Source organism: Mizuhopecten yessoensis, unplaced genomic scaffold (genome assembly GCF_002113885.1).
Source record: "Mizuhopecten yessoensis strain PY_sf001 unplaced genomic scaffold, ASM211388v2 scaffold7629, whole genome shotgun sequence".
NCBI classification, from domain to species: domain Eukaryota; kingdom Metazoa; phylum Mollusca; class Bivalvia; order Pectinida; family Pectinidae; genus Mizuhopecten; species Mizuhopecten yessoensis.
Genome location: NW_018407143.1, coordinates 165,412 through 188,060, shown reverse-complemented (window position 1 = coordinate 188,060; position 22,649 = coordinate 165,412). Strand labels below are relative to the sequence as shown.

The 22,649-nt window shown below is 38.4% G+C and overlaps 1 protein-coding gene across 1 annotated transcript in view; it reads left to right on the top strand.

Annotated features, from left to right (window-relative positions):
- The window catches only part of LOC110454008, a gene marked incomplete at its 3' end in the record, with an annotated part of 185,417 nt that overhangs the window by 8,024 nt on the left and 154,744 nt on the right, over window positions 1-22,649 (top strand). Inside the window, exons 2-4 of the mRNA XM_021503294.1 lie at window positions 2,587-2,788; window positions 6,225-6,321; window positions 8,750-8,879. Coding sequence (XP_021358969.1) covers window positions 2,598-2,788; window positions 6,225-6,321; window positions 8,750-8,879 — 418 coding nt within the window. The remainder of the gene's footprint in view (window positions 1-2,586; window positions 2,789-6,224; window positions 6,322-8,749; window positions 8,880-22,649) is intronic.

Sequence of the window (22,649 nt, the reverse complement as noted above, 5' to 3'; positions counted from 1 at the left end):
CAATATAATAAATCACATTCAATACCTCCAAGAAGCGCAGAATTGATTGATTACTTAGAACAAAATAAAGTATTTCATATGGATAATCTATCTATTCGATGTGGCGTGGTCGGCAGGCACAAAGAAAGTGAGACAAGTCAGGGTCCCAACCCTGACAGAGCCACAACGCTTTGGAGATGGGACAATAAAACAAGGAAAGTGAGACAAGAATAGCTAGCGTCGAGTCAATGATTCCGTAAACGTATAGACAAAGACAAGAAGATACGGATAAATGTACAAGGCCACACGATCAGAAAATTCAGAAGAGGACAACTTGAGATAGAACAGTATTCATGTATCAGGGTGTCCTCAGTGTAAATCTTTATATCGATACTGTTTATTTAGTCGTTACACATCATAAAACTGTCATGAAAATATCCGCTCTGATATTCAATATAAAAGTTTGTATATAATAAGCTATATAATAGGGTTTCAGACAAGGTTGTTACTCATTTCCCCTTTTCTTTCAATTTACAACCACATTCAGGCGGCGATATGAGAACGTTCCACCACATGGAATTAGCTGATTTTTGGTACACATATGAAACAAGTAAAGCTCTATCCGATTTTCTGATGGAAATTTGCATCCAAAACTATATAACGGGAGAAAATTGCAATTTTATGGCATTTTTCTTCATAATTGTGTCTCTGCAAGTGCATTTTCATCCGAGAATTTTTTTTTTTATGTTTTATGAATAAACACGATGTTTTGGAAATATTTATCAAAAGAAATTTATACTATGTTGCGAATTACAATTTCGAGATAACCTTCTTTTATTTACGAACTTATGTCTTTGATGCTGAAATTGACAACTTTATAAAAATACATTTTCACTGAAATTATGAAATCTGGGTGTCGGAAAGGTGTAAAATTATTCTTCGGAAAAGAAAAAAACAGTAGTTGAGCTAGATAAGAAATTATACGGGGGCAGGCTCCTATGGAGAATTAACATTACTGGAAACAGGCCCTTTGTCAATCTGAACATTCCATTATAGAGATTTGTCAACATGAATACCTAAAAGTTTATGGCTTGAGACATTTTCAATAGGGATATTATTTATTTTGAAGTTTAAGCAAGTGTTTTCATATTTTGCTGATTTCTGTATAGTAGAAACTAACATGACTTGATTAACTTAGGAAGTGTGTAAACAATAGGTGTGCGCGGGTTCTAAGGTGGGAGGTATTTAATCTCATCCTCTGTTAACAGTTCTGTATCTTTAATGAACTTGAGAAAGTTATTTATTTTTCTTCGCAATTTATGTGTTTAAATCTGTTTTGACCTTCTCTTCATGTTTGTTGTCTGTCCTCTATATGTCTCCGCACTTCTATCATGTAATCCACTTTGTTCTGGATGACTATAGTGCCACCTTTATCTGCTGGTTTTAATGCTGTCATCATTACTTAGAGACTTAAGAGCATCCTTTTCTTTATGAGAATGGTTGCATCTATGTGGTTTCTGGATTTTATAATCATGCACACTTTCTGTTACTACGTTAAGGAATGTATCTAAGAAAAATGCTTAATCCTTACCCTTTGGTTAAATAAATATGTCTGTATGAGTATATTATCTAATTGTGGAGCCCTTAGTGTCGGGTAGAAGATTAAACCTTTTGACAAAACATCTGATTCAGCTTTATTTAAAATCCTATCTGATATGATAACGATGCCACTGTAATCATTATCTATCAATCATTATAAATTTCCCCGTTACTAAAAAAAGCATGACTACTCGGCACATATGAAAATGCAACACAGCATTATACAGGTAAGTATAGACACTGTTCATAAATGAAATGGTGTTACAGGTGGTCTAATATGCAGACCTTGTTGCGTTACGTTGAATTGTGCCTTACATTAACCAAACTCGTGAGAATTTGGACCTCCCTTTCAAGCAGAAAGCTCTTGCCATATTCAATGTCTTGAGTGCCCATCGTCACGAAGCTGTGCTATCCAAACTAAAACCTGAGTTTTTTTATTGGCTTTTTTACATATTTTTTTTTAAACTTTCGCCTTTATGTAAAATTCACCATCAGATCGGAAGGCGAAAGGGGCAAAAGTTAAACTGCGATGAAATTTTCCCAGTATACAGTACTATTACTTGGCATAAAGATCCAGGTGAGCTATACAGGCCCTCTGGGCCTCTTGTTGATTTGTGGCTGAGAAAAATATGTAGTCATCTAGTGGGTAGTGTCCTCGTTTTTTTGCCCCCTCCCCCAGCTCTCAGCATGCACAGGATAATATTTATTCTAGAATTTAACTGAAAAGTAACTTGATATGCTGACAGATCAAGAAAAGTGCAATGGATTATACTGAAAACAGGTGAACCAGTTACTGCCATTTCCCTGAAAGGCTGCAGAGGATATATTTATTATAGACTTAAACTGAAAGTAAGTTAATTGCTGACAGATGAAGAATAATGCAATTGATGTTGTAGTGATATAAAATGCTTAGATGTTGGTTGTAGCCAATTTGAGCGTGGTACTGTATTTGATCTCGTGGAAATTACATTTTGACTGTAATTTGTTTCATTGGATATTCCTGTATAGAAACATCAGACATGCCGGGGAAGGAACTATTTCCAAATCAACAGGATCCTCGGGGATCTTTCCGATATGGCACCAATCGTCAGGTGGAGTTGACACTTCGTCATGAATTAGACGATGTTGCCAAGAAGTCTGTGACAGAGATTATCTACAACAAACAACAGAAAAGCAAGGAACCTCTAGATGAAGAGGAACATACAACTAAGTAAGTGTCGTTAATGCCACTCATAAGTTGATGTTTCAAGAATATAACATTATTGAAAAATGGTGTTTTTTCATTGTTCAGAGCAGTGCTGCAGAAAATGTCGTTATAACTGATACTGAAACATAGAATTGAAACTACATTTGTATGCCTGCTACTACAATTTTTCTTTTGACTTTCTTTGGAAATAAGGCTCATAGCTTTGGAATGGGTGAAAATATGTGCCCCCCAACAAGAAAATAGGGAAAAGAGAGAATAACTATGAATCTCAAAGTAGGTTCAATTTATGATTTGATTATATACATGTAATTATTATACCCCCCGCAACGAAGTGAGGGGGTATACTGGAATCAGCCTGTCCGTCCGCCTAACTGTCTAGAAAAAGTTTCAATGAAAGTATTCAGATATAATAACTATCACCCGATATTGTGCATCCAGGTATTATTTTTTTAGCTCACCGAGGGGCCAAGTGAGCTTATGCCATGGTGCAGCGTCCGTAGTCCGTCGTCCGCTGTCCGCCAACTTTTTCCTTTAAAACGCTACTAGTCCTTAACGGCTCAGGGTATTTTGACCAAATTTGGTCTGGAGCATCATTGGCCAAAGGGTTCTCAGTTTTGTTTAAACGGAAGGTATGGTCCTTCTGGGGGCAGCGGGGCGGGGCCAAATAGGGGGAAAATATGTAAATCTTTAAAAATCTTCTTCTTCTTAACCAATACAAGGATTTTAACCAAATTTGTCCTAGAGCATCTTTGGACAAAGGAGCCTCAAGTTGTATAAATGGAGGGTGTGGCCCCTCTGGAGGGGCTGGGCCCAATAGGGGAAATAGAGGAATTAGAGGATTTTTTTTTCTCCTACTTTACAAGTGAAGGGATTTAAACCAAATTAAGTCTGAAGCATGCTTAGGGACAAAAGAATCAATTTTGTATAAACTGAGGTGTGTGGACCTCTTCATTGGGGCAGATGGGTAGGGCCCATTAGGGGAAATAGAGGAAAACATTAAAGATCCTTTTCCTTCTGTACCGTTTAAGGGATTTTAACCAAACTTGTTCTAGAGGCAAAGGGAATTTATCATTTATAAATGGAAGATGTGAAGATATTATCGCAAAATATACACTTGTTAGCTCACCTGGTACTGCTGCGTCCGTCGTCCATCCTCTGTCCGTCTGTCGTCCGTCGTCTATCGTCCGTCCGTCAACTTTTTCTTTTGAACAACTTCTGTAGAAGAGCTGTAGGACCCAGGGTCACGATATTTGGCCAGTAGGTACCTGGGATGAAGTGCTATAAAATTTCCCCATTAAAATGACCTAGACCTACTTTCAAGGCCACAGGGGTCAAATATATTAAAAACATCAGCAAGAACCATTTGGACTAGAATCATGATACTTGGGTATGTTATGAAGATCAGCAGTGCGGATCATTTCTTTAATAACAGTAATGAGGTCAAAGGTCAACTTAAAGTGCTAGGCGGGGGTCAAATGTCAACATGGGTTAAACGTTTTAACAATCTTCTCAAGTTCCATTAAACCCAGGATCATGATATTTGGTCAGTAGGTACCTTGGATGGAGTGCTATAAACTATCCTCATTAAAATGACCTTAACCTAGTTTCAAGGTCACAGGGGTCAAATATGTTAAAATCTTCAAACAACAATATCCTAAAAACCATTTGGACTTGAGTCATGATACTTGAGTATGTTATGTAGACCAGCAGTGCAAATCACAGTAATGAGGTCAAATATCAACTTTAATGCTAGATGGTAGTCAAACGACAACATGGGTTATAAGCCTAAACAATCTTCTCCTCAAGTTCCATTAAGCCCAGGGTCATGATATTTGGTCAGTAGGTACCTTGGATGGAGTGCTATAACGTTCCTCATTAAAATGACCTTGACCTAGTTTCAAGGTCACAGGGGTCAAATATGTTAAAATCTTCAAACAACAATATCCTAAGACCCATTTGGACTTGAGTCATGATACTTGAGTATGTTATGTAGACCAGCAGTGCAAATCACAGTAATGAGGTCAAAGATCAACTTTAATGCTAGATGGTAGTCAAACGACAACATGGGTTATCAGCCTAAACAATCTTCTCCTCAAGTTCCATAATGCCCAGGGTCATGCTATTTAGCCAGTAGGTACCAGGAATGATACTTGGGTATGTTGTGTAGACCGGCTGTGAATCGTTTTCTTTATTACAGTAATGAGGTAAAATGTCAACTTTAAGGGCTAGCCGGAGTCAAAGGTCAACATGGGTTAAAAGCTTTAAATTTCAAATTTCAAATTTCAAACAACAATATCTTAAGAAGCGTTTAAGAGATGTTAAATGTCTTGTGTTCTAGTTACCAAATTTGGTCTGAAGTTACCTATATGTCAGTTTTATGTAACAAAAGAAACAGGTGAGCGATACAGGCCCTTTGGGCCTCTTGTTACTTATACAGCCCAAATGCATGGACTGTTTTAAAGTCATAATAGCATCACTACATTGGTGACTCGTTTCATTTCTAAAATTGGCATTATTTTTAGTTTTTAAACAATATTAAGTGATAGTGGTATACACTGCCAACAACATTACCCCAAATAGTGCCCCACACTGCATTCTAGTCTGTGTTGATGCCGAAATATACATACAATCAATTATGTGACCAGTTTTACAGTAAATATTTTTGTACCGATAACCAATCTGATAGTTAGCAGTATGATCTTTCATTGGAAAGCACTCAAAGACTGTGTAGCGTTGGATAATCGTCACCCTATTATAATCACTAATACCTGTCAGTGTCAAGCACCGGCTGTGGAAAGTCGGAATCAAACTTTATTTTGTCTGTTCGTAGATGTGTCTGCTGCATTTCTGTGAAACCCTCTTGGCTTGCCTCTTTTAAGGCCTTTAATATCCTTGTTTAGCTACTTTGCCATCTTCATCACGAAAGACCTCAGCTCGCTTCGCAAACTTCACCATGTTATTATTTTTCTCAGACAAACGCATGTGCAGTACTACTCGTACAAGACTAAATATTATGCAATACAAGCGGGACGTTGAATTAAAATGAGATTATTATATAAAGCAATTATTAAATATGTTGCCAGACACTTTTAATTAGTGCTAATAAGAGAAAGTGTAAATTTTGTGATATATTTTCTGAAAATGACACTCTTTATGATATTTTCTAACAGTGATTTTTACCATTATGGTCCCTTTAACAGCTATGGTCATTTAAGGATGTGCCAGGTTATGGTTGTGGAGGAGAACACCAACCCAGTGGTGGAGGGCTAGTGATAATAGATCAGGCACAGTGCCATTTTAACCACTTGTATTTGATACAATTTGTTTATGTCACATTGCAATCCATTTATTCATCTGTTTTTTACTTTATCTTGTATTTAATTGTGTCTTCTCTTTATTCCCTCTTTCATTTAAATTATTTGATGTTTACTCCACACAGACGACTCCAGCCAGAGTTTATTCCTAAGAAGGTGAAAGAGAAGAGAAAAACACAGCCTGTCTTCCATGATGATATTCCAGCTAAGGGGGCTAAGAAGGCAAGAGTGTTTTTTGTTAGCTCACCTGGCCCAAAGGGCCATGTGAGCTTATGCCGTACTGTGATGTCCGTAGTCCGGCGTCGGGCGTCCGTCTGTCCGTCTGTCGTCCGTCCTTCAACTTTTTCTTTTGAAAGACTTCTTCTGAAGAACTGGAGGACCTAGGGTCATGCTATTTGGCCAGTAGGTACCTGGGATGGAGTGCTATATAGTTTCGTCATTATAATCACCTTGACCTACTTTCAAGGTCACAGTGGTCAAATATGTTTGAAATGTCAAACAATAATATCCTAAGAACCATTTGGACTACAGTCATGATACTTCAGTATGTTATGAAGACCAGCAGTGCAAATCTTTTCTTTATTACAGTAATGATAAAGGTCAGCTTTAAGTGCTAGTCAGGGGTCAAATGTCAACATGGGTTAAAAGCTTTAACAATCTTCTTCTCAAGTTCCATTCTGCCCAGGGTCATGATATTTGGCCAGTAGGTACCTGGGATGGAGTGCTATAAACTTTCCTCATTAAAATGATCTTGACCTACTTTCAAGGTCACAGGGGTCAAAAATGTTAAAAACTTCAAACAACGATATCCTAAGAAGCATTAGGTTTAGAGTCATGATACTTGTGTGATATGTTATGTAGACCAGCTGTAATTTTTTTTATTACATTGGGCCTTTTGTTTTAAATTGCATTATGATTAAGACCTTGTATGACAGTAGTGAACCTTGTGAAGCTTGCCATTTGGATTTTTTTGTGTTATTATCTAACAAATGATACCTGTGCTTTTTATTTTGGCACAACATGGCCAATTGCTTGTCATTGAGAAATTATGATATCAGCTATAATTGATGATAATAATAAGATGTGGCATCTCATGGCAAAAGTTTGCATGCCAAAAAGAACAGCTTAATTTAAAAAAAACTAGATGATCTAGGTAAGTCACATTGGATCAAAGTCAGTGAAGTAGATGAGAAAGAACAGTCAAACTGTTATAGCATCGTCAGATTGAATACTGTCAGTAAATCATCGTGTTATCATCATGTTGCCTGCAGTAAAATTTTATTGCAGTTTAATCAATTTGAATTACTGAAAATAGCTTCAAGCATCAACACTATAAACTCTACCTGGATTATCGGCAAAAGAGTTCACTAAACAAGAGTATTATTATGCACAAAATAGATAAATTTTAGTGTAAAATAATTATCACACAAATATTACTCTTTGACATTCAATAAAACATTGCCGTTATTTATCGAAGTGCAATTCAATTCACAGGTTAATGTGACATATTTTTAGCTCAACTGGCCCCAAGGGCCTAAGTGAGTTTATGCTGTGGTGCAGTGTCCATCAGGTATCAACTTTTTACTTTAAACAACTTCTTATGAATAACCAAGAGGCCAATGATGATGATGTTTTGTTAGTAACATGCTGGGATGAACGGCTACCAAGTTTGTTCAAACCAATGACCTTTGCCCATTTTCAAGGTCACAGGAGACAAATATGTTTAAAAATTTTCAATGACTTCTGAATAACCAAAAGGCCCAGGATGATGATATTTTCTTAGTAACATGCTGGGAGGAAGGGCTACCAAGTTCATTCAAATCAATGACCTTGACAGGTCATTCAAGGTCACAGGGGTCTGTTATCATAGAAAACTTTCAAACAACTTTTTCTGAATAACCAAGAAGCACAGGGTGGTGGTTCTTGGCCAGTATTATGCTGGAATGAAGGGATACCAAGTTTGTTCAAATGACCGACCAAAAATATTCAAGGTCACAGGGGTCAAAAATCTTTAGAGGACTTCTTCAGAATACCCGAAAAAACAAGGAATGTTGATATTTTGCCAGTAACATGCTGGGATGAAGTATGAGATTAATACCATTTATCTAAGGCTAATTGTCACCTCTGGATGTTGGACTTCAGAAAATTAAGTTTGATTGTTAAAGTTTATTCGATTGTACAGTGTTCAAGACACCTGTGCTAAATTTACTAATAATAAGATTGAAAACATCCGGACCGAGGGAAACATTCAAGTCATCCGCTGTTAATTTGCTGATTAGATGTAATAAACATAGGGTTGTAAATTATGGTTGAATATTTAGCATAAATTTTGAAAATGTTGGAAAACTGATTTACTAACACTGAAGCAGTCTTTGTTAATATTTTTTTCCAACATTTTTCCTACCTCATTTTAAATTTTACCATATCACACACCGGTGTTTTTTATTTCTTTAGTAAAATTTTGTCTATACTCTTAGACTTTAAATTGTTTTCAATAACATCTAGAACTAGGCCAAAAAAGGGTCTCTAATGAAGAAATAACTTACACACTAATCTTTCAGTAGATACTTGCAATATCAGTCAGCAGTATATATGTTTAAAATATTCATGCTATCCGATAAAATTCATTAGTCATTCTTTATTTTTATAGGACCCTAAATTCCAGCTGGTGCCTAATGTTCCCCCTTACAATCCCCTGGATAAGGGCAACAATGCCCACGTCCCTGGGGACAAGACCAGGAAATATCCCTACATCAAGGAATCCACGGTTACTACTAAAGGTCAGTACCTCTCATACTGTGAAACTTATCTTATCCAATCTGTCAGTATTCTGACTCTCTGTCTATTAAACATTATGCACTAATATTTTTAACTCACTTGGCCAGGCGTTCATCTGTCTGTCGTCCGGCCAGCATCAACTTTTTAGCTCACCAGTTGAGCTTATGGTATGGTATGTTGTCCGTCGTCCGTCAACTTTTTCTTCAAATAACTTCTTCTTAGGAACTGGAGGACCTAGGGCCATGCTATTTGGCTAGTAAGTACCTATGACAGAGTGCTATAAAATTCTTAAAATAGTTGACCTTGACCTACTTTCAAGGTCACAAGGGTGAAATGTGTTTAAAACCTTTAAACAATCAGGAGGCCCAGAGTAATAAAACTTGGCCAGAAGGTACCTGGCATGAAATGATTTAAAGTCTCCTCAAATAAATTACCTTGACCTACTTTAAAGATCACAAGGGTCAAACGTGTTTTAAACCTTTAAACCAAGAGGCCCAGAGTAATGATATATGACCAGTAGGTACCTTGGACAGAGTGATATACAATTTCCTCAAATAAATGACCTTGACCTACTTTCGAGTTCACAGGGGTCAATTATGTAACCTTCAAACAACTTCTTCTGATAAACCAGGAGGCCCAAAGTAATAATACTTGGCCAGTAGGTACCTGGCATGAAGTGCTATAAAGTTTTCCCAAATAAATGACCTGACCTACTGTAAAAACCTTCGTAATTTGCGCAGGTACTTTTAAGGGCTGAAAATCCTGAAAAATATTCTGCTTATCTATTTTGTGCATCTATTTTTTCCCTCAAATTGACCTCCGACTTGAAACTTGGACAAAAATATCTACTTTCTCATATAGTTTATTAATTCAATGTGGTATTTGTTTATGAATTAAATTGCTTAAGACTTTATGCAGATGCATATCAATGTTTGTTTTCTTTGAAGTATGCTGTAACATCAGACTGAACACGTGTGCATATGGGCACACACCAACCCAACTTACATAAATATTCATCGTCTTACACAAACCTTCACAAGTAATTATATATAATGTGTAGTGAAGTAATCATAGATTCCTACCTCAAGTTGAAAATTATGATTAGACACCTATTATTACCGTAATTAGTCCCCCACCGGTTCTTGGGGGGACTATAGGTTTGCACTCTGTCTGTCTGTCTGTCCTACCGTCCGTCCTTCCATCCGAGAAGGAACATATATTCTTTACTATTTCACCTGGATTAACCAGATTTGGTGTACAAGGATATCTTGGGATGGCGAAGTGCAGAGTGCAGGAAGCAGGTCACTATGACCTCACTGTGACCTATGCTTTGACCTTTGACCTTAACTTTTGAAAAAGTTTGCCCGGGGCATATCTTCATTACTTTTTCACCTGGAGTAGTACAAGGACATCTTGGGATGACGGAGTGCAGAGTGCAAGAGTTAAGTAACTGTAACATCATCACCGGTGGGGGACTATGGATTGCCTTGTTATGATCACAGTGAGAAGGGTCCATCAGTGGCTTGGGATATCTCACTGTAACACAGCACAGTTCCCGTCAGTTCCCGTCACAATCAATGTGTGGGTCACTAACGTTGTGCTTTGTATAGCAAACTTACAACTGCAGATAAGCCTGAAATTTGACCACTTGAATATGACTACCGTAAATTTGCGCGTATAGTGCACACTTTTTTGGGTAAATATTGTCTTGTCAAAAAGGGGGTGCGCACTATACGCAGGAACAAGTCATTCTTGGGTTATCGTTCTAAAGTTTCTGGTCTGCCATATTGGATTACTTCCCTTCAAATGGTTTTATTTTGAGTCGTCGGTCATATATGATAAGATTGAAGATTAAAATAACAACAAAGAATGTATTTTTTTGGAATACAATTTTTTACCTTTTCTTAAATGATTAAAATCGGTAATCTGTAGTCATGACTGCTGATTTGGCGACAAACACTAGCTGGTCACGTAACATTTTTACAGGTAAGTTGACCGAAGGGCATACCGTCTGATCCCGGACAATAGGCTAGGTAGGCTATGTAGGATCGCCATGCTTCAGCGAAAATTATTGACACTTCTAACCACAGTTAATACAAATTACAATGCAGTAATTAGCTAACACTCTATCAGTGTTTACCGATTAACAATAGTTCTACTGCAAATTAATTGAAATTACTTGTAGTCGCGATCGAGGGACCGTGTTGTTTTCACCCCTCAACATGTGCCGTGGCGTGAAGCCCCACTGCACTGTTAGAACTACAGACTGATTTGACCGTAAAGGGATTATAAAAAATATGTTAATACTAGAAGTGTGGACATTCAACACATCCCCCTTCAAATCTACTCGAAGGAAATAAATAAAAGCAGAATACACTATTTTTATGATGCTTTATAATATTGGAATAATTCACGAGGTTATCGATCACGTCAACATGAAAGTGAGCCTGGGAAAAAAATGCACACTAGGCCTAGAGATTTGGTAAAAAAACCCAACAGAACTAACATGGAACGGAGCCTATAATTGAAACACTACATTTTCGTAATTATGAGAAAACAGCTGAGATGTCGAATCATAAGTTGATCGGCGATTCTCTGGCATTAGAATTAGCTACACTTTCTTCGTTTGATTTCTGCAGGATTCGTCCACCAAGCGGTATGGAGGGAGACCTTCATGGGCTTGTTGACTCCAATCAATCAATCGTTAATTAATCGGCGTTATAAACACCAAGCTACCTTTGATGCTACTTTTCCAGTTTGATACTGTTTATTTTTAGGATTTTTTTCCAAACGTACCTGCGCACTATACCCGAGTGCGCACTATACCCACAAATTTACGGTAGTCTTTTTGTCAGAATTTAAAAAACTCTCCAAAATATTATATCCATTACAGTAGAGTCTATTGTAAGCAGAGAATAGATTCATAGGCCCAATTCATTAACACTGGAAAAGAACTATAAAGCTAACCATGCTTTGATAGCTTTAGCAACCCTCAAACAGCAAGCAGCCAAGCTGACTGGATGAGGTCAAAGGTCACCACCATGGTTTACCTGTTTTTCTGCGAAACCTTATCTCCCTTAGTAGAACATAGTCTAACCCCTTCACCCAGATTTGAATGAAGTCAATCTTTTTGTAGGGTTGAACCATATTTGTGAGTCGCAAAACCTTTTCTCCCTCAGAATATTTAAATTTGCGCATGTTTCGGAGAATAGCGCGCAATATTTTGTCCTATTGGTACGTAAGGATCATATTAGGGCGAGCAATTCATGCGATTTGGTATTGACCAATGAGGTTGGAGCATGTGTGTGGGGTAGGACACGAGTGGTTTTTATTGTGTCATTCTAGCTTCGGACGTAGACGGAACGTACAAGTTTAAAATCTAAATTGAATTTAAATTTATTTCATATGGAATGTTATGTACATGAATACATTGAGAATATATGGGAATCGTATTTATGTTGGATGTATAGAAACCCCAGCAAAAAAACCCCCAAAATTACCTGAAGCATAGACAGGCTGGTACACCTGCTTCCGAAAGGAGCTCAGGTTGGGTGTTGGGCTTGGTTTTTGTTGATAAATATGATTCACAATAAGAGGGAGAGATTGTGGGTTGTGGAGTGAATTTGTCAAAATTGTATGGAAACGTCTTTATCGCATCAAATGCAATTATAATAAATGCCTGTTCTGTCGTTCCTTCGGCCGAGTAGCTACCTGTATATATCATGGTTGTTGTTAGTTTAATACGAAATGGAGTATATAGAGGACTTGACTGACCCAATCGGTCAGATTTAGATTTTGTGCCGGTTTTACATGTGTGTCAAGTTGAGACTTTTGGCTGACAGGACCTAGGGCTTCCCCACCGTAGTTGGAGATAATGATACACATTACATTTGTTAATATCCATGAATGGCTTAATTATAGCTTATGACCCTTATGACCGGCAAAAGATGGAGTGTGATGTTTTTTTAATCAAACAACACAAGATGTTTTATCAGTACAGTACTATTGAAACATGATGTGGTGTGTTCATGACAGGAATTGAAAGACAGGTTTGTTACGAACTTGATACACATTTATTAATTCATTTTAAAAATGCTGTGTTAATAAAAGGCCTATAACTTTGCTTCCAAAATGTTAGCCGCTGAGAATGTAATTTATATGCATCTACCGTTAGAGGATGGTGTTTGCCAACTTCGTTTATTTTGATTAGTTTAATAACTTTACGTTAAATGCCTTATCAATTTAAATAGCCACACAAATATCTATTTGCATCTTTTATTAATTATTAATTCAGAATGAATAGTTAAATGTTCATCTGTCTGGAAGTTCTGTGTGCAAACAGATCCGGAGAAAATCCTGTCTCTTCGAGATGGCGGACCATTCAATTCGACAAAATTTCTTAAAATAAGATCTTGAAAACATCTATAGCTATGAAATTTGCGCACCCCCAACTTCAAACTTAATTTTAACACAAAAAAAATTATCCAAATTACACGAGTTTTTACGGTGCTTTAAAGATCACAAGGGTCTAATTTCAAACCTTTAACATTTTTTTGGCGATAACCAAGAGGCCAAGAGCAATGATATTTGGCCATAAGGTACCTTGGACAGAGTGCTATAAAGTTTCCCCCAAAACATTAACTTGACCTATTTCATGGTCACAGGGGTCAAATATGTAAATATCTTTAAACAACTTCTTCCACCAATTTACCAGTAGCATGCTGAATAGAGTAGTATAAAGTTTAATTTAGTCTTGAACATTCATAAGCAATACAGACTCAATATATGGAAATATTTGCCAAAGTTTTTTTATTGAGAATATTTTCCCATGATTGCTCAAATATCCAGGTGAGTGATACAGGCCATCTGGGCCATAAAAGGATGTCTGTTAAGGCACTATTTCTCATCCCGACACAATTTCTCACCCAGGTGAGAAATCGTGTTTAGAGAAGGCATATTACCCGTTGTCATGAGTATCACCACTGATCTTGATTTTGAGTATCTTATAATACAATGTATCTGGTCCAGGCTATGTGTCAGACTGGGTACACCCAGCTTCAGTATCTTATAATGCAATGTATCTGGTCCAAGCTATATGTGGGACTGGGTACACCCACTTTCAGTATCTTATTATACAATGTATCTGGTCCAGGCTATGTGTCAGCCTGGGTACAACAGCCTTCAGTTTCTTATAATGTAATGTATCTGGTCCAGGCTATGTGTCAGAATGAGTACACTGGCCTTCAGTATCTTATAATGCAATGTATCTGGTCCAAGCTATATGTGGGACTGGGTACACTGGCCTTCAGTATCTTATAATACAATGTAACTGGTCCAGGCTATGTGTCAGACTGGGTACACCCACCTTCAGTATCTTATAATACAATGCATCTGGTCCAGGCTATGTTTCAGTCTGGGTACACTGGCCCTTAGGATCTTATAATACAATGTATCTTGTCAAGGCTATGTGTCAGACTGGTTACTCCCACCTTCAGTATCTTATAATGCAAAGTATCTGGTCCAAGCTATATGATGGACTGGGTACACCCACCTTCAGTATCTGATAATGCAATGTATCTGGTCCCGGCTATGTGTCAGACTGAGTACCCCCACCTTCAGTATCTTATAATGCAATGTATCTGGGCCAAGCTATATGTGGGACTGGGTACACCCACTTTCAGTATCTTATTATACAATGTATCTGGTCCAAGCTATATGTTGGACTGGGTACACCCACCTTCAGTATGTTATAATGCAATGTATCTGTTCCAAGCTATATGTGGGACTGGGTACAACAGCCTACAGTTTCTTATAATGCAATGTATCTGGGCCAAGCTATATGTGGGACTGGGTACACCCACTTTCAGTATCTTATTATACAATGTATCTGGTCCAGGCTCTGTGTCAGACTGAGTACACTGGCCTTCAGTATCTTATAATACAATGTATCTGGTACTGGCAATGTTTAAGACTGAGTACACTGGCCTTCAGTATCTTATAATACAATGTATCTGGTACTGGCAAGGTTTAAGACTGAGTACACTGGCCTTCAGTATCTTATAATACAATGTATCTGGTCCAGGCTATGTTTCAGACTGGGTACACTGGCCCTTAGTATCTTATAATACAATGTATCTGGTCCAGGCTATGTGTCAGACTGGGTACACTGGCCTTCAGTATCTTATAATACAATGTATCTGGTCCAAGCTTTATGTGGGACTGGGTACACTGGCCTTCAGTATCTTATAATACAATGTATCAGGTCCAGGCTATGTGTCAGACTGGGTACACTGGCCTTCAGTATCTTATAATACAATGTATCTGGTCCAGGCTATAGCTATGTGTCTGACCAGGTACACCTACCTTCAGTATCTTATAATGCAATGTATCTGGTCCAAGCTATATGTTGGACTGGGTACACCCACCTTCAGTATCTTACAATACAATGTATCTGGTCCAGGCTATGTGTCAGACTGGGTACACCCACCTTCAGTATCTTATAATACAATGTATCTGGTCCAGGCTATAGCTATGTGTCGGACCAGGTACACCTACCTTAAGTATCTTATAATGCAATGTATCTGGTCCAAGCTATATGTTGGACTGGGTACACTGGCCTTCAATATCTTATTATACAATGTATCTGGTCCAGGCTATGTGTCAGACTGAGTACACCTGCCTTCAGTATCTTATTATATAATGTGTTTGGTCCAGGCTCTGTGTCAGACTGGGTACACCTGCCTTCAGAATCTTATAATACAATGTATCTGGTCCAGGCTATGTGTCAGACTGAGTACACTGGCCTTCAGTATCTTATTATACAATGTATCTGGTCCAGGCTATGGGTCAGACTGGGTAAACCCACCTTCAGTATCTTATAATACAATGTATCTGGTCCAAGCTATGTGTCAGACTGAGTACACTGGCCTTCAGTATCTTATAATACAATTTATCTGGTCCAGGCTATGTGTCAGACTGATTACACCCACCTTCAGTATCTTATAATACAATGTATCTTGTCAAGGCTATGTGTCAGACTGGATACACCCACCTTCAGTATCTTATAATACAATGTATCTTGTCAAGGCTATGTGTCAGACTGGATACACCCACCTTCAGTATCTTATAATACAATGTATCTTGTCAAGGCTATGTGTCAGACTGGATACACCCACCTTCAGTATCTTATAATACAATGTATCTTGTCAAGGCTATGTGTCAGACTGGATACACCCACCTTCAGTATCTTATAATACAATGTATCTGTCCAGGCTGTGTTTCAGACTGGGTACACCGGCTTTCAGTATCTTATAATACAATGTATCTGGTCAAGGCTATGTGTCAGACTGGGTACAACAGCCTTCAGTTTCTTATAGTGTAATGTATCTGGTTCAGGCTTTGTGTCAGACTGGGAACACCGGCCTTCAGTATCTTATTATACAATGTATCTGGTCCAGGCTATGGGTCAGACTGAGTACACTGGCCTTCAGTATCTTACAATACAATGTATCTGGTCCAGGCTATGGGTCAGACTGTGTAAACCCACCTTCAGTATCTTATAATACAATGTATCCGGTCCAGGCTTGTGTCAGACCGAGTACACTTGCCTTCAGTTTCTTATAATGCAATGTATCTGGTCCAGGCTATGGATCAGACTGGGTACACCCACCTTCAGTATCTTACAATGCAATGTATCTGGTCCAGGCTATGGATCAGACTGGGTACACCCACCTTCAGTATCTTATAATGCAATGTATCTGGTCCAGGCTATGGATCAGACTGGGTACACCCACCTTCAGTATCTTATAATACAATGTATCTTGTCAAGGCTATGTGTCAGACTGGATACACCCACCTTCAGTATCTTATAATACAATGTATCTGTCCAGGCTGTGTTTCAGACTGGGTACACCGGCTTTCAGTATCTTATAATACAATGTATCTGGTACTGGCAATGTTTAAGACTGAGTACACTGGCCTTCAGTATCTTATTATACAATGTATCTGGTCCAGGCTATGTGTCACTTAAGTATCTTATAATGCAATGTATCTGGTCCAGGCTATGTGTCAGACTGAGTACACTGGCCTTCAATATCTTAAAATACAATGTATCTGGTACTGGCAATGTTTTAGACTGAGTACACTGGCCTTCAGTATCTTACAATACAATGTATCTGGTCCAGGCTATGTGTCAGACTGAGTACACCGACCTTCAGTATCTTATAATACAATGTATCTGGTCCAGGCTCTGTGTCAGACTGAGTACACTGGCCTTCAATATCTTAAAATACAATGTATCTGGTACTGGCAATGTTTTAGCCTGAGTACACTGGCCTTCAGTATCTTACAATACAATGTATCTGGTCCAGGCTATGTGTCAGACTGGGTACAACAGCCTTCAGTTTCTTATAGTGTAATGTATCTGGTTCAGGCTTTGTGTCAGACTGGGAAAACCGGCCTTCAGTATCTTATTATACAATGTATCTGGTCCAAGACTGGGTACACCTGCCTTCAGAATCTTATAATACAATGTAACTTACAATACAATGTATCTGGTCCAAGACTGGGTACACCTGCCTTCAGAATCTTATAATACAATGTATCTGGCCCAGGCTATGTGTCGGACTTGGTACACTGGTCTTCTGTGTCTTATAACACAATGTATCTGGTCGAGGCTATGTGTCGAACTTGGTACAGTGGTCTTTAGTGTCTTATAATACAATGTATCTGGACCAGGCTATGTGTCAGACTTGGTACACCAGCTTTCGGTATCTTATTATACAATGTATCTGGTCCAAGACTGGGTACACCTGCCTTCAGAATCTTATAATACAATGTAACTGGTCCAGGCTACTGTCAGACTGAGTACACCCACCTTCAGCATCTTATAATACATAGTATCTGGTCTAGGCTATGTGTGAGACTGGGTACAACAGCCTACAGTGTCTTATAATACAATGTATTTGGTCCAGGCTACGTGTCAGACTGGGTACACCGGCTTTCAGTATCTTATAATAGATAGTATCTGGTCTAGGCTATGTGTCAGACTGGATACACCCACCTTCAGTATCTTACAATACAATGTATCTGGTCCAAGACTGGGTACACCTGCCTTCAGAATCTTATAATACAATGTAACTTACAATACAATGTATCTGGTCCAGACTATGTGTCAGACTGGGTACCCTGGCCTTCAGTATCTTATTATACACTGTATCTGGTCCAGGCTATGCGTCAGACTGGGTACAACAGGTCCAGGCTATAGCTATGTGTCTGACCAGGTACACCTACCTTCAGTATCTTATAATCCAATGCATCTGGTGCAGGCTATATGTCCGGCTGGGTACAACAGCCTTCAATATCTTATAATACAATGTAACTTACAATACAATGTATCTGGTCCCGGCTATGTGTCAGACTGGGTTTATAAGACAATGTATGTGGTCCAGGCTATGTGTCAATCTTATTATATAATGTGTTTGGTCAAGGCTATGTATCAGACTGGGTACACCGGCTTTCAGTATCTTATCATACAATGTATCTGGTCCAAGCTATGTGTCAGACTGGGTATAACAGCCTTCAGTTTCTTAGGTACACTGGCCTTCAGTATGTTATAATACAATGTATCTGGTTCAGGCTTTGTTTCAGACTGGGAAAACCGGCCTTCAGGATCTTATTATACAATGTATTTGGTCCAGGCTATGTGTCAGCCTGAGTACAACGGCCTTTATTATCTTATAATACAATGTATTCAATATCTTATTATACAATGTATCTGGTCAAGGCTATGTGTCAGGTATCTGGTCCAGGCTATGTGGCAGACTGGGTACACCAGCTTTCCGTATCTTATTATACAATGTATCTGGTCAAGGCTATGTTTCAGACTGGGTACACTGGCCCTTAGTATCTTATAATACAATGCATCTGGTCCAGGCTATAGCTATGTGTCTGACCAGGTACACCTACCTTAAGTATCTTATAATACAATGCATCTGGTCCAGGCTATAGCTATGTGTTGGACCAGGTACACCTACCTTCAGTATCTTATAATAAAATGTATCTGGCCCAGGCTATGTGTCGGACTTGGTACACTGGTCTTCTGTGTCTTATAACACAATGTATCTGGTCCAGGCGATGTGTCGAACTTGGTACACTGGTCTTCTGTGTCTTATAACACAATGTATCTGGTCCAGGTTATGTGTCGAACTTAGTACAGTGGTCTTCAGTGTCTTATAATACAATGTATCTAGTCCAGGCTATGTGTCAGACTTGGTACACTGGTCTTCAGTGTCTTATAATACAATGTATTCAATATCTTATTATACAATGTATCTGGTCAAGGCTATGTTTCAGACTGGGTACAACAGCCTCCAGTATCTTATAATACAATGCATCTGGTCCAGGCTATAGCTATGTGTTGGACCAGGTACACCTACCTTAAGTATCTTATAATGCAATGTATCTGGTACAAGCTATATGTTGGACTGGGTACACCCACCTTCAGTATCTTATAGTACAATGTATCTGGTCCAGGCCATGTGTCAGCCTGAGTACAACGGCCTTTAGTATCTTATAATACAATGTAACTGGTCCAGGCTATGTGTCCGACTGAGTATACCGGCCTTTAGTATCTTATAATACAATGAATCTGGTCCAGGCTATGAGTCAGACTGGGTACAACAGTCTACAGTTTCTTATTATACAATGTATCTGGTCCAGACTATGTGTCCGACTGGGTACACTGGCCTTCCGTATCTTATTATACAATGTATTTGGTCCAGGCTACGTGTCAGACTGGGTACACCCACCTTCAGTATCTTACAATACAATGTCTCTGGTCCAGGCTATGTGTGAGACTGAGTACACTGGCCTTCAGTGTCTTATAACACCATGTATCTGGTCCAGGCTATGAGTCAGACTGAGTACATCCACCTTCAGGATCTTATAATACAATGTATAGTATCTTATAATACAATATATCTAGTCCAGGCTATGTGTCAGAGTGGGTACACCCACCTTCAGTATCTTACAATACAATTTATCTGGTCCAGGCTATGTGTTGGACTGGGGACACCGGAACATCTTTAATCCAGACTGATGATCCATATGTGTCAGACTGAGTACATTATATAATAAGATACTGAAGGCCTGTGTACCCAGTCTGACACATCTTTGATAACTCCCACTGACTGTATAATACAGCTGCTTTGATAACTCCCACTGACTGTATAATACAGCTGCTTTGATATAACTCCCACGGACTGTATAATACAGCTGCTTTGATATAACTCCCACGGACTGTATTATACAGTCCGTGGGAGTTATATCAAAGCAGCTGTATTATACAGTCAGTGGGAGTTATCAAAGCAGCTGTATTATACAGTCCGTGGGAGTTATCAAAGCAGCTGTATTATACAGTCAGTGGGAGTTATCAAAGCAGCTGTATTATACAGTCAGTGGGAGTTATCAAAGATGTGTCAGACTGGGTACATCCACCTTCAGTTTCTTATAATACAATGTATCTGGGCCAGGCTATGTGTCAGACTTGGTACACTGGTCTTCAGTTTCTTATAACACAATGTATCTGGTCGAGGCTATGTGTCGAACTTGGTACACTGGCCTTCAGTGTCTTATAACACCATGTATCTGGTCCAGGCTATTGTCAGACTGGGTACACTGGCCTTCCGTATCTTATTATACAATGTATTTGGTCCAGGCTATGTGTCGGACTGGGTACAACAGCCTTTAGTATCTTATAATACAATGTGTCTGGTCCAGGCTATAGCTATGTGTTGGACCAGGTACACCTACCTTCAGTATCTTATAATGTAATGTATCTGGTTCAGGCTGTGTGTCAGACTGGGAACACCGGCCTTCAGTATCTTATAATACTTCAGTATCTTATAATACTTCAGTATCTTATAATACTTCAGTATCTTATAATACAATATATCTAGTCCAGGCTATGTGTCAGACTTGGTACACTGGTCTTCTGTGTCTTATAACACAATGTATCTGGTCGAGGCTATGTGTCCGACTGAGTAAACCGGCCTTTAGTATCTTATAATACAATATATCTAGTCCAGGCTATGTGTTGGCAATGTATCTGGTCCAGGCGATGTGTCGAACTTGGTACAGTTGTCTTCAGTGTCTTATAATACAATGTATCTGTTCCAGGCTATGTGTCAGACTTGGTACACTGGTCTTCAGTGTCTTATAACACAATGTATCTGGTCCAGGCTATGTGTCCGACTGAGTACACCGGCCTTTAGTATCTTATAATACAATGTATCTGGTCCAGGCTATGTGTCAGACTGAGTACACCGGCCTTTAGTATCTTATAATACAATGTATCTAGTCCAGGCTATGTGTTGGACTGGGTACACCGGAACATCTTTAATCCAGACTGATGATCCATAGACTGTTCTTACACTTATTAAATAATCTGGAAAATTATTATTACAAATACATCTATTGATAACCAAATTAAGTATATCACCTAGTTATGATGTTTTTTTTGTATGAATTCACAGCAGACATGATGATTAGCTCACCTGGCCCGAAGGCCAGTAACATGCTGGGATGAAGGGGCTACCAAGTTTGTTCAAATAAATGACCTTCATACATTTTCAAGGTCACGGGGTCAAATATATTAAAATCTTTAAACAACTTGTTCTGAATAACCAAGAGGCCTAGGGTGATGATATTTGGCCAGTAACATGCTGGGATGAAGGGCTACCAAGTTTGTTCAAATAAATGACCTTGACCTATATTCAAGGTCACAGGGGTCAAATAAGTTGAAATCTTTTAACAACTTCTTCTGAATAACCAAGAGGCCTAGGGTGATGATAGTTGGCCAGTAACATGCTAGGATGAAGGGCTAACAAGTTTGTTTAAATAAATGACCTTCATCCATATTCAAGATCACAGTGGTCAATATATGTTTAAATCTTTAAATGGTTTGTTCTGTATAACCAAACAGTCCAGGGTAATGATATTTTGCTAGAAGCATGCTGGGTTGGAAGACTATAAATTCTGTTCAACCTAATATCCTTGTTCGTCATTCAAGGTCATGGGTATCATTTTTAAATATTTTAATAGGTTCTTATTAATCAAACACTGATATTCTGCCTGTAGTTGTATTTTAGTCCACTTTTAAGATAACAATTGTGAAATAAATACCAGTTGAGCGATTCAGGCCCATTGGGCCTCCTGTATAGTTTTAAAACGCGTTACTCTGACGTAATTATTGATGATAATGTTTTCTCCCCATTAGACAGAAATATCCACACTTCCCATCAGGGAGAGATATTTCTGTCTTACCTTAGGATATAGACTGGGGGATTACCTTGTCATAACAATAGTACAACATCATGTCAACAATGCAATGATGTCACATCTAAAAAAGCAGATCACAGAAGATAACTCTGGTTTGCTGGATATTATGAAATCAACATTTGCATTTCATCAAATTATATCTGGGTAAGATTAGTCTAGTCACCCTATGATAAACCTCAAACTAATTGCAACATAACTTATTTCTGGTTTTTCATACAGGTTGGTTTATACTGTGTAACAGAAAAAAAATCTACAAAAGTCGAATATTGGGAAAATGTTTTTTTTTAGCCCGAAATAGGATCAAGAAAATAAGAATAAATGCTTACTGGACCAACATTGAAGTGTAAATATCAACCTCTTGTGAATCACTGAATAGGAGGAATTAACTGTATTGAAAGACCAATCAGTGTACAATACAGATTAGCCAAAAAAAA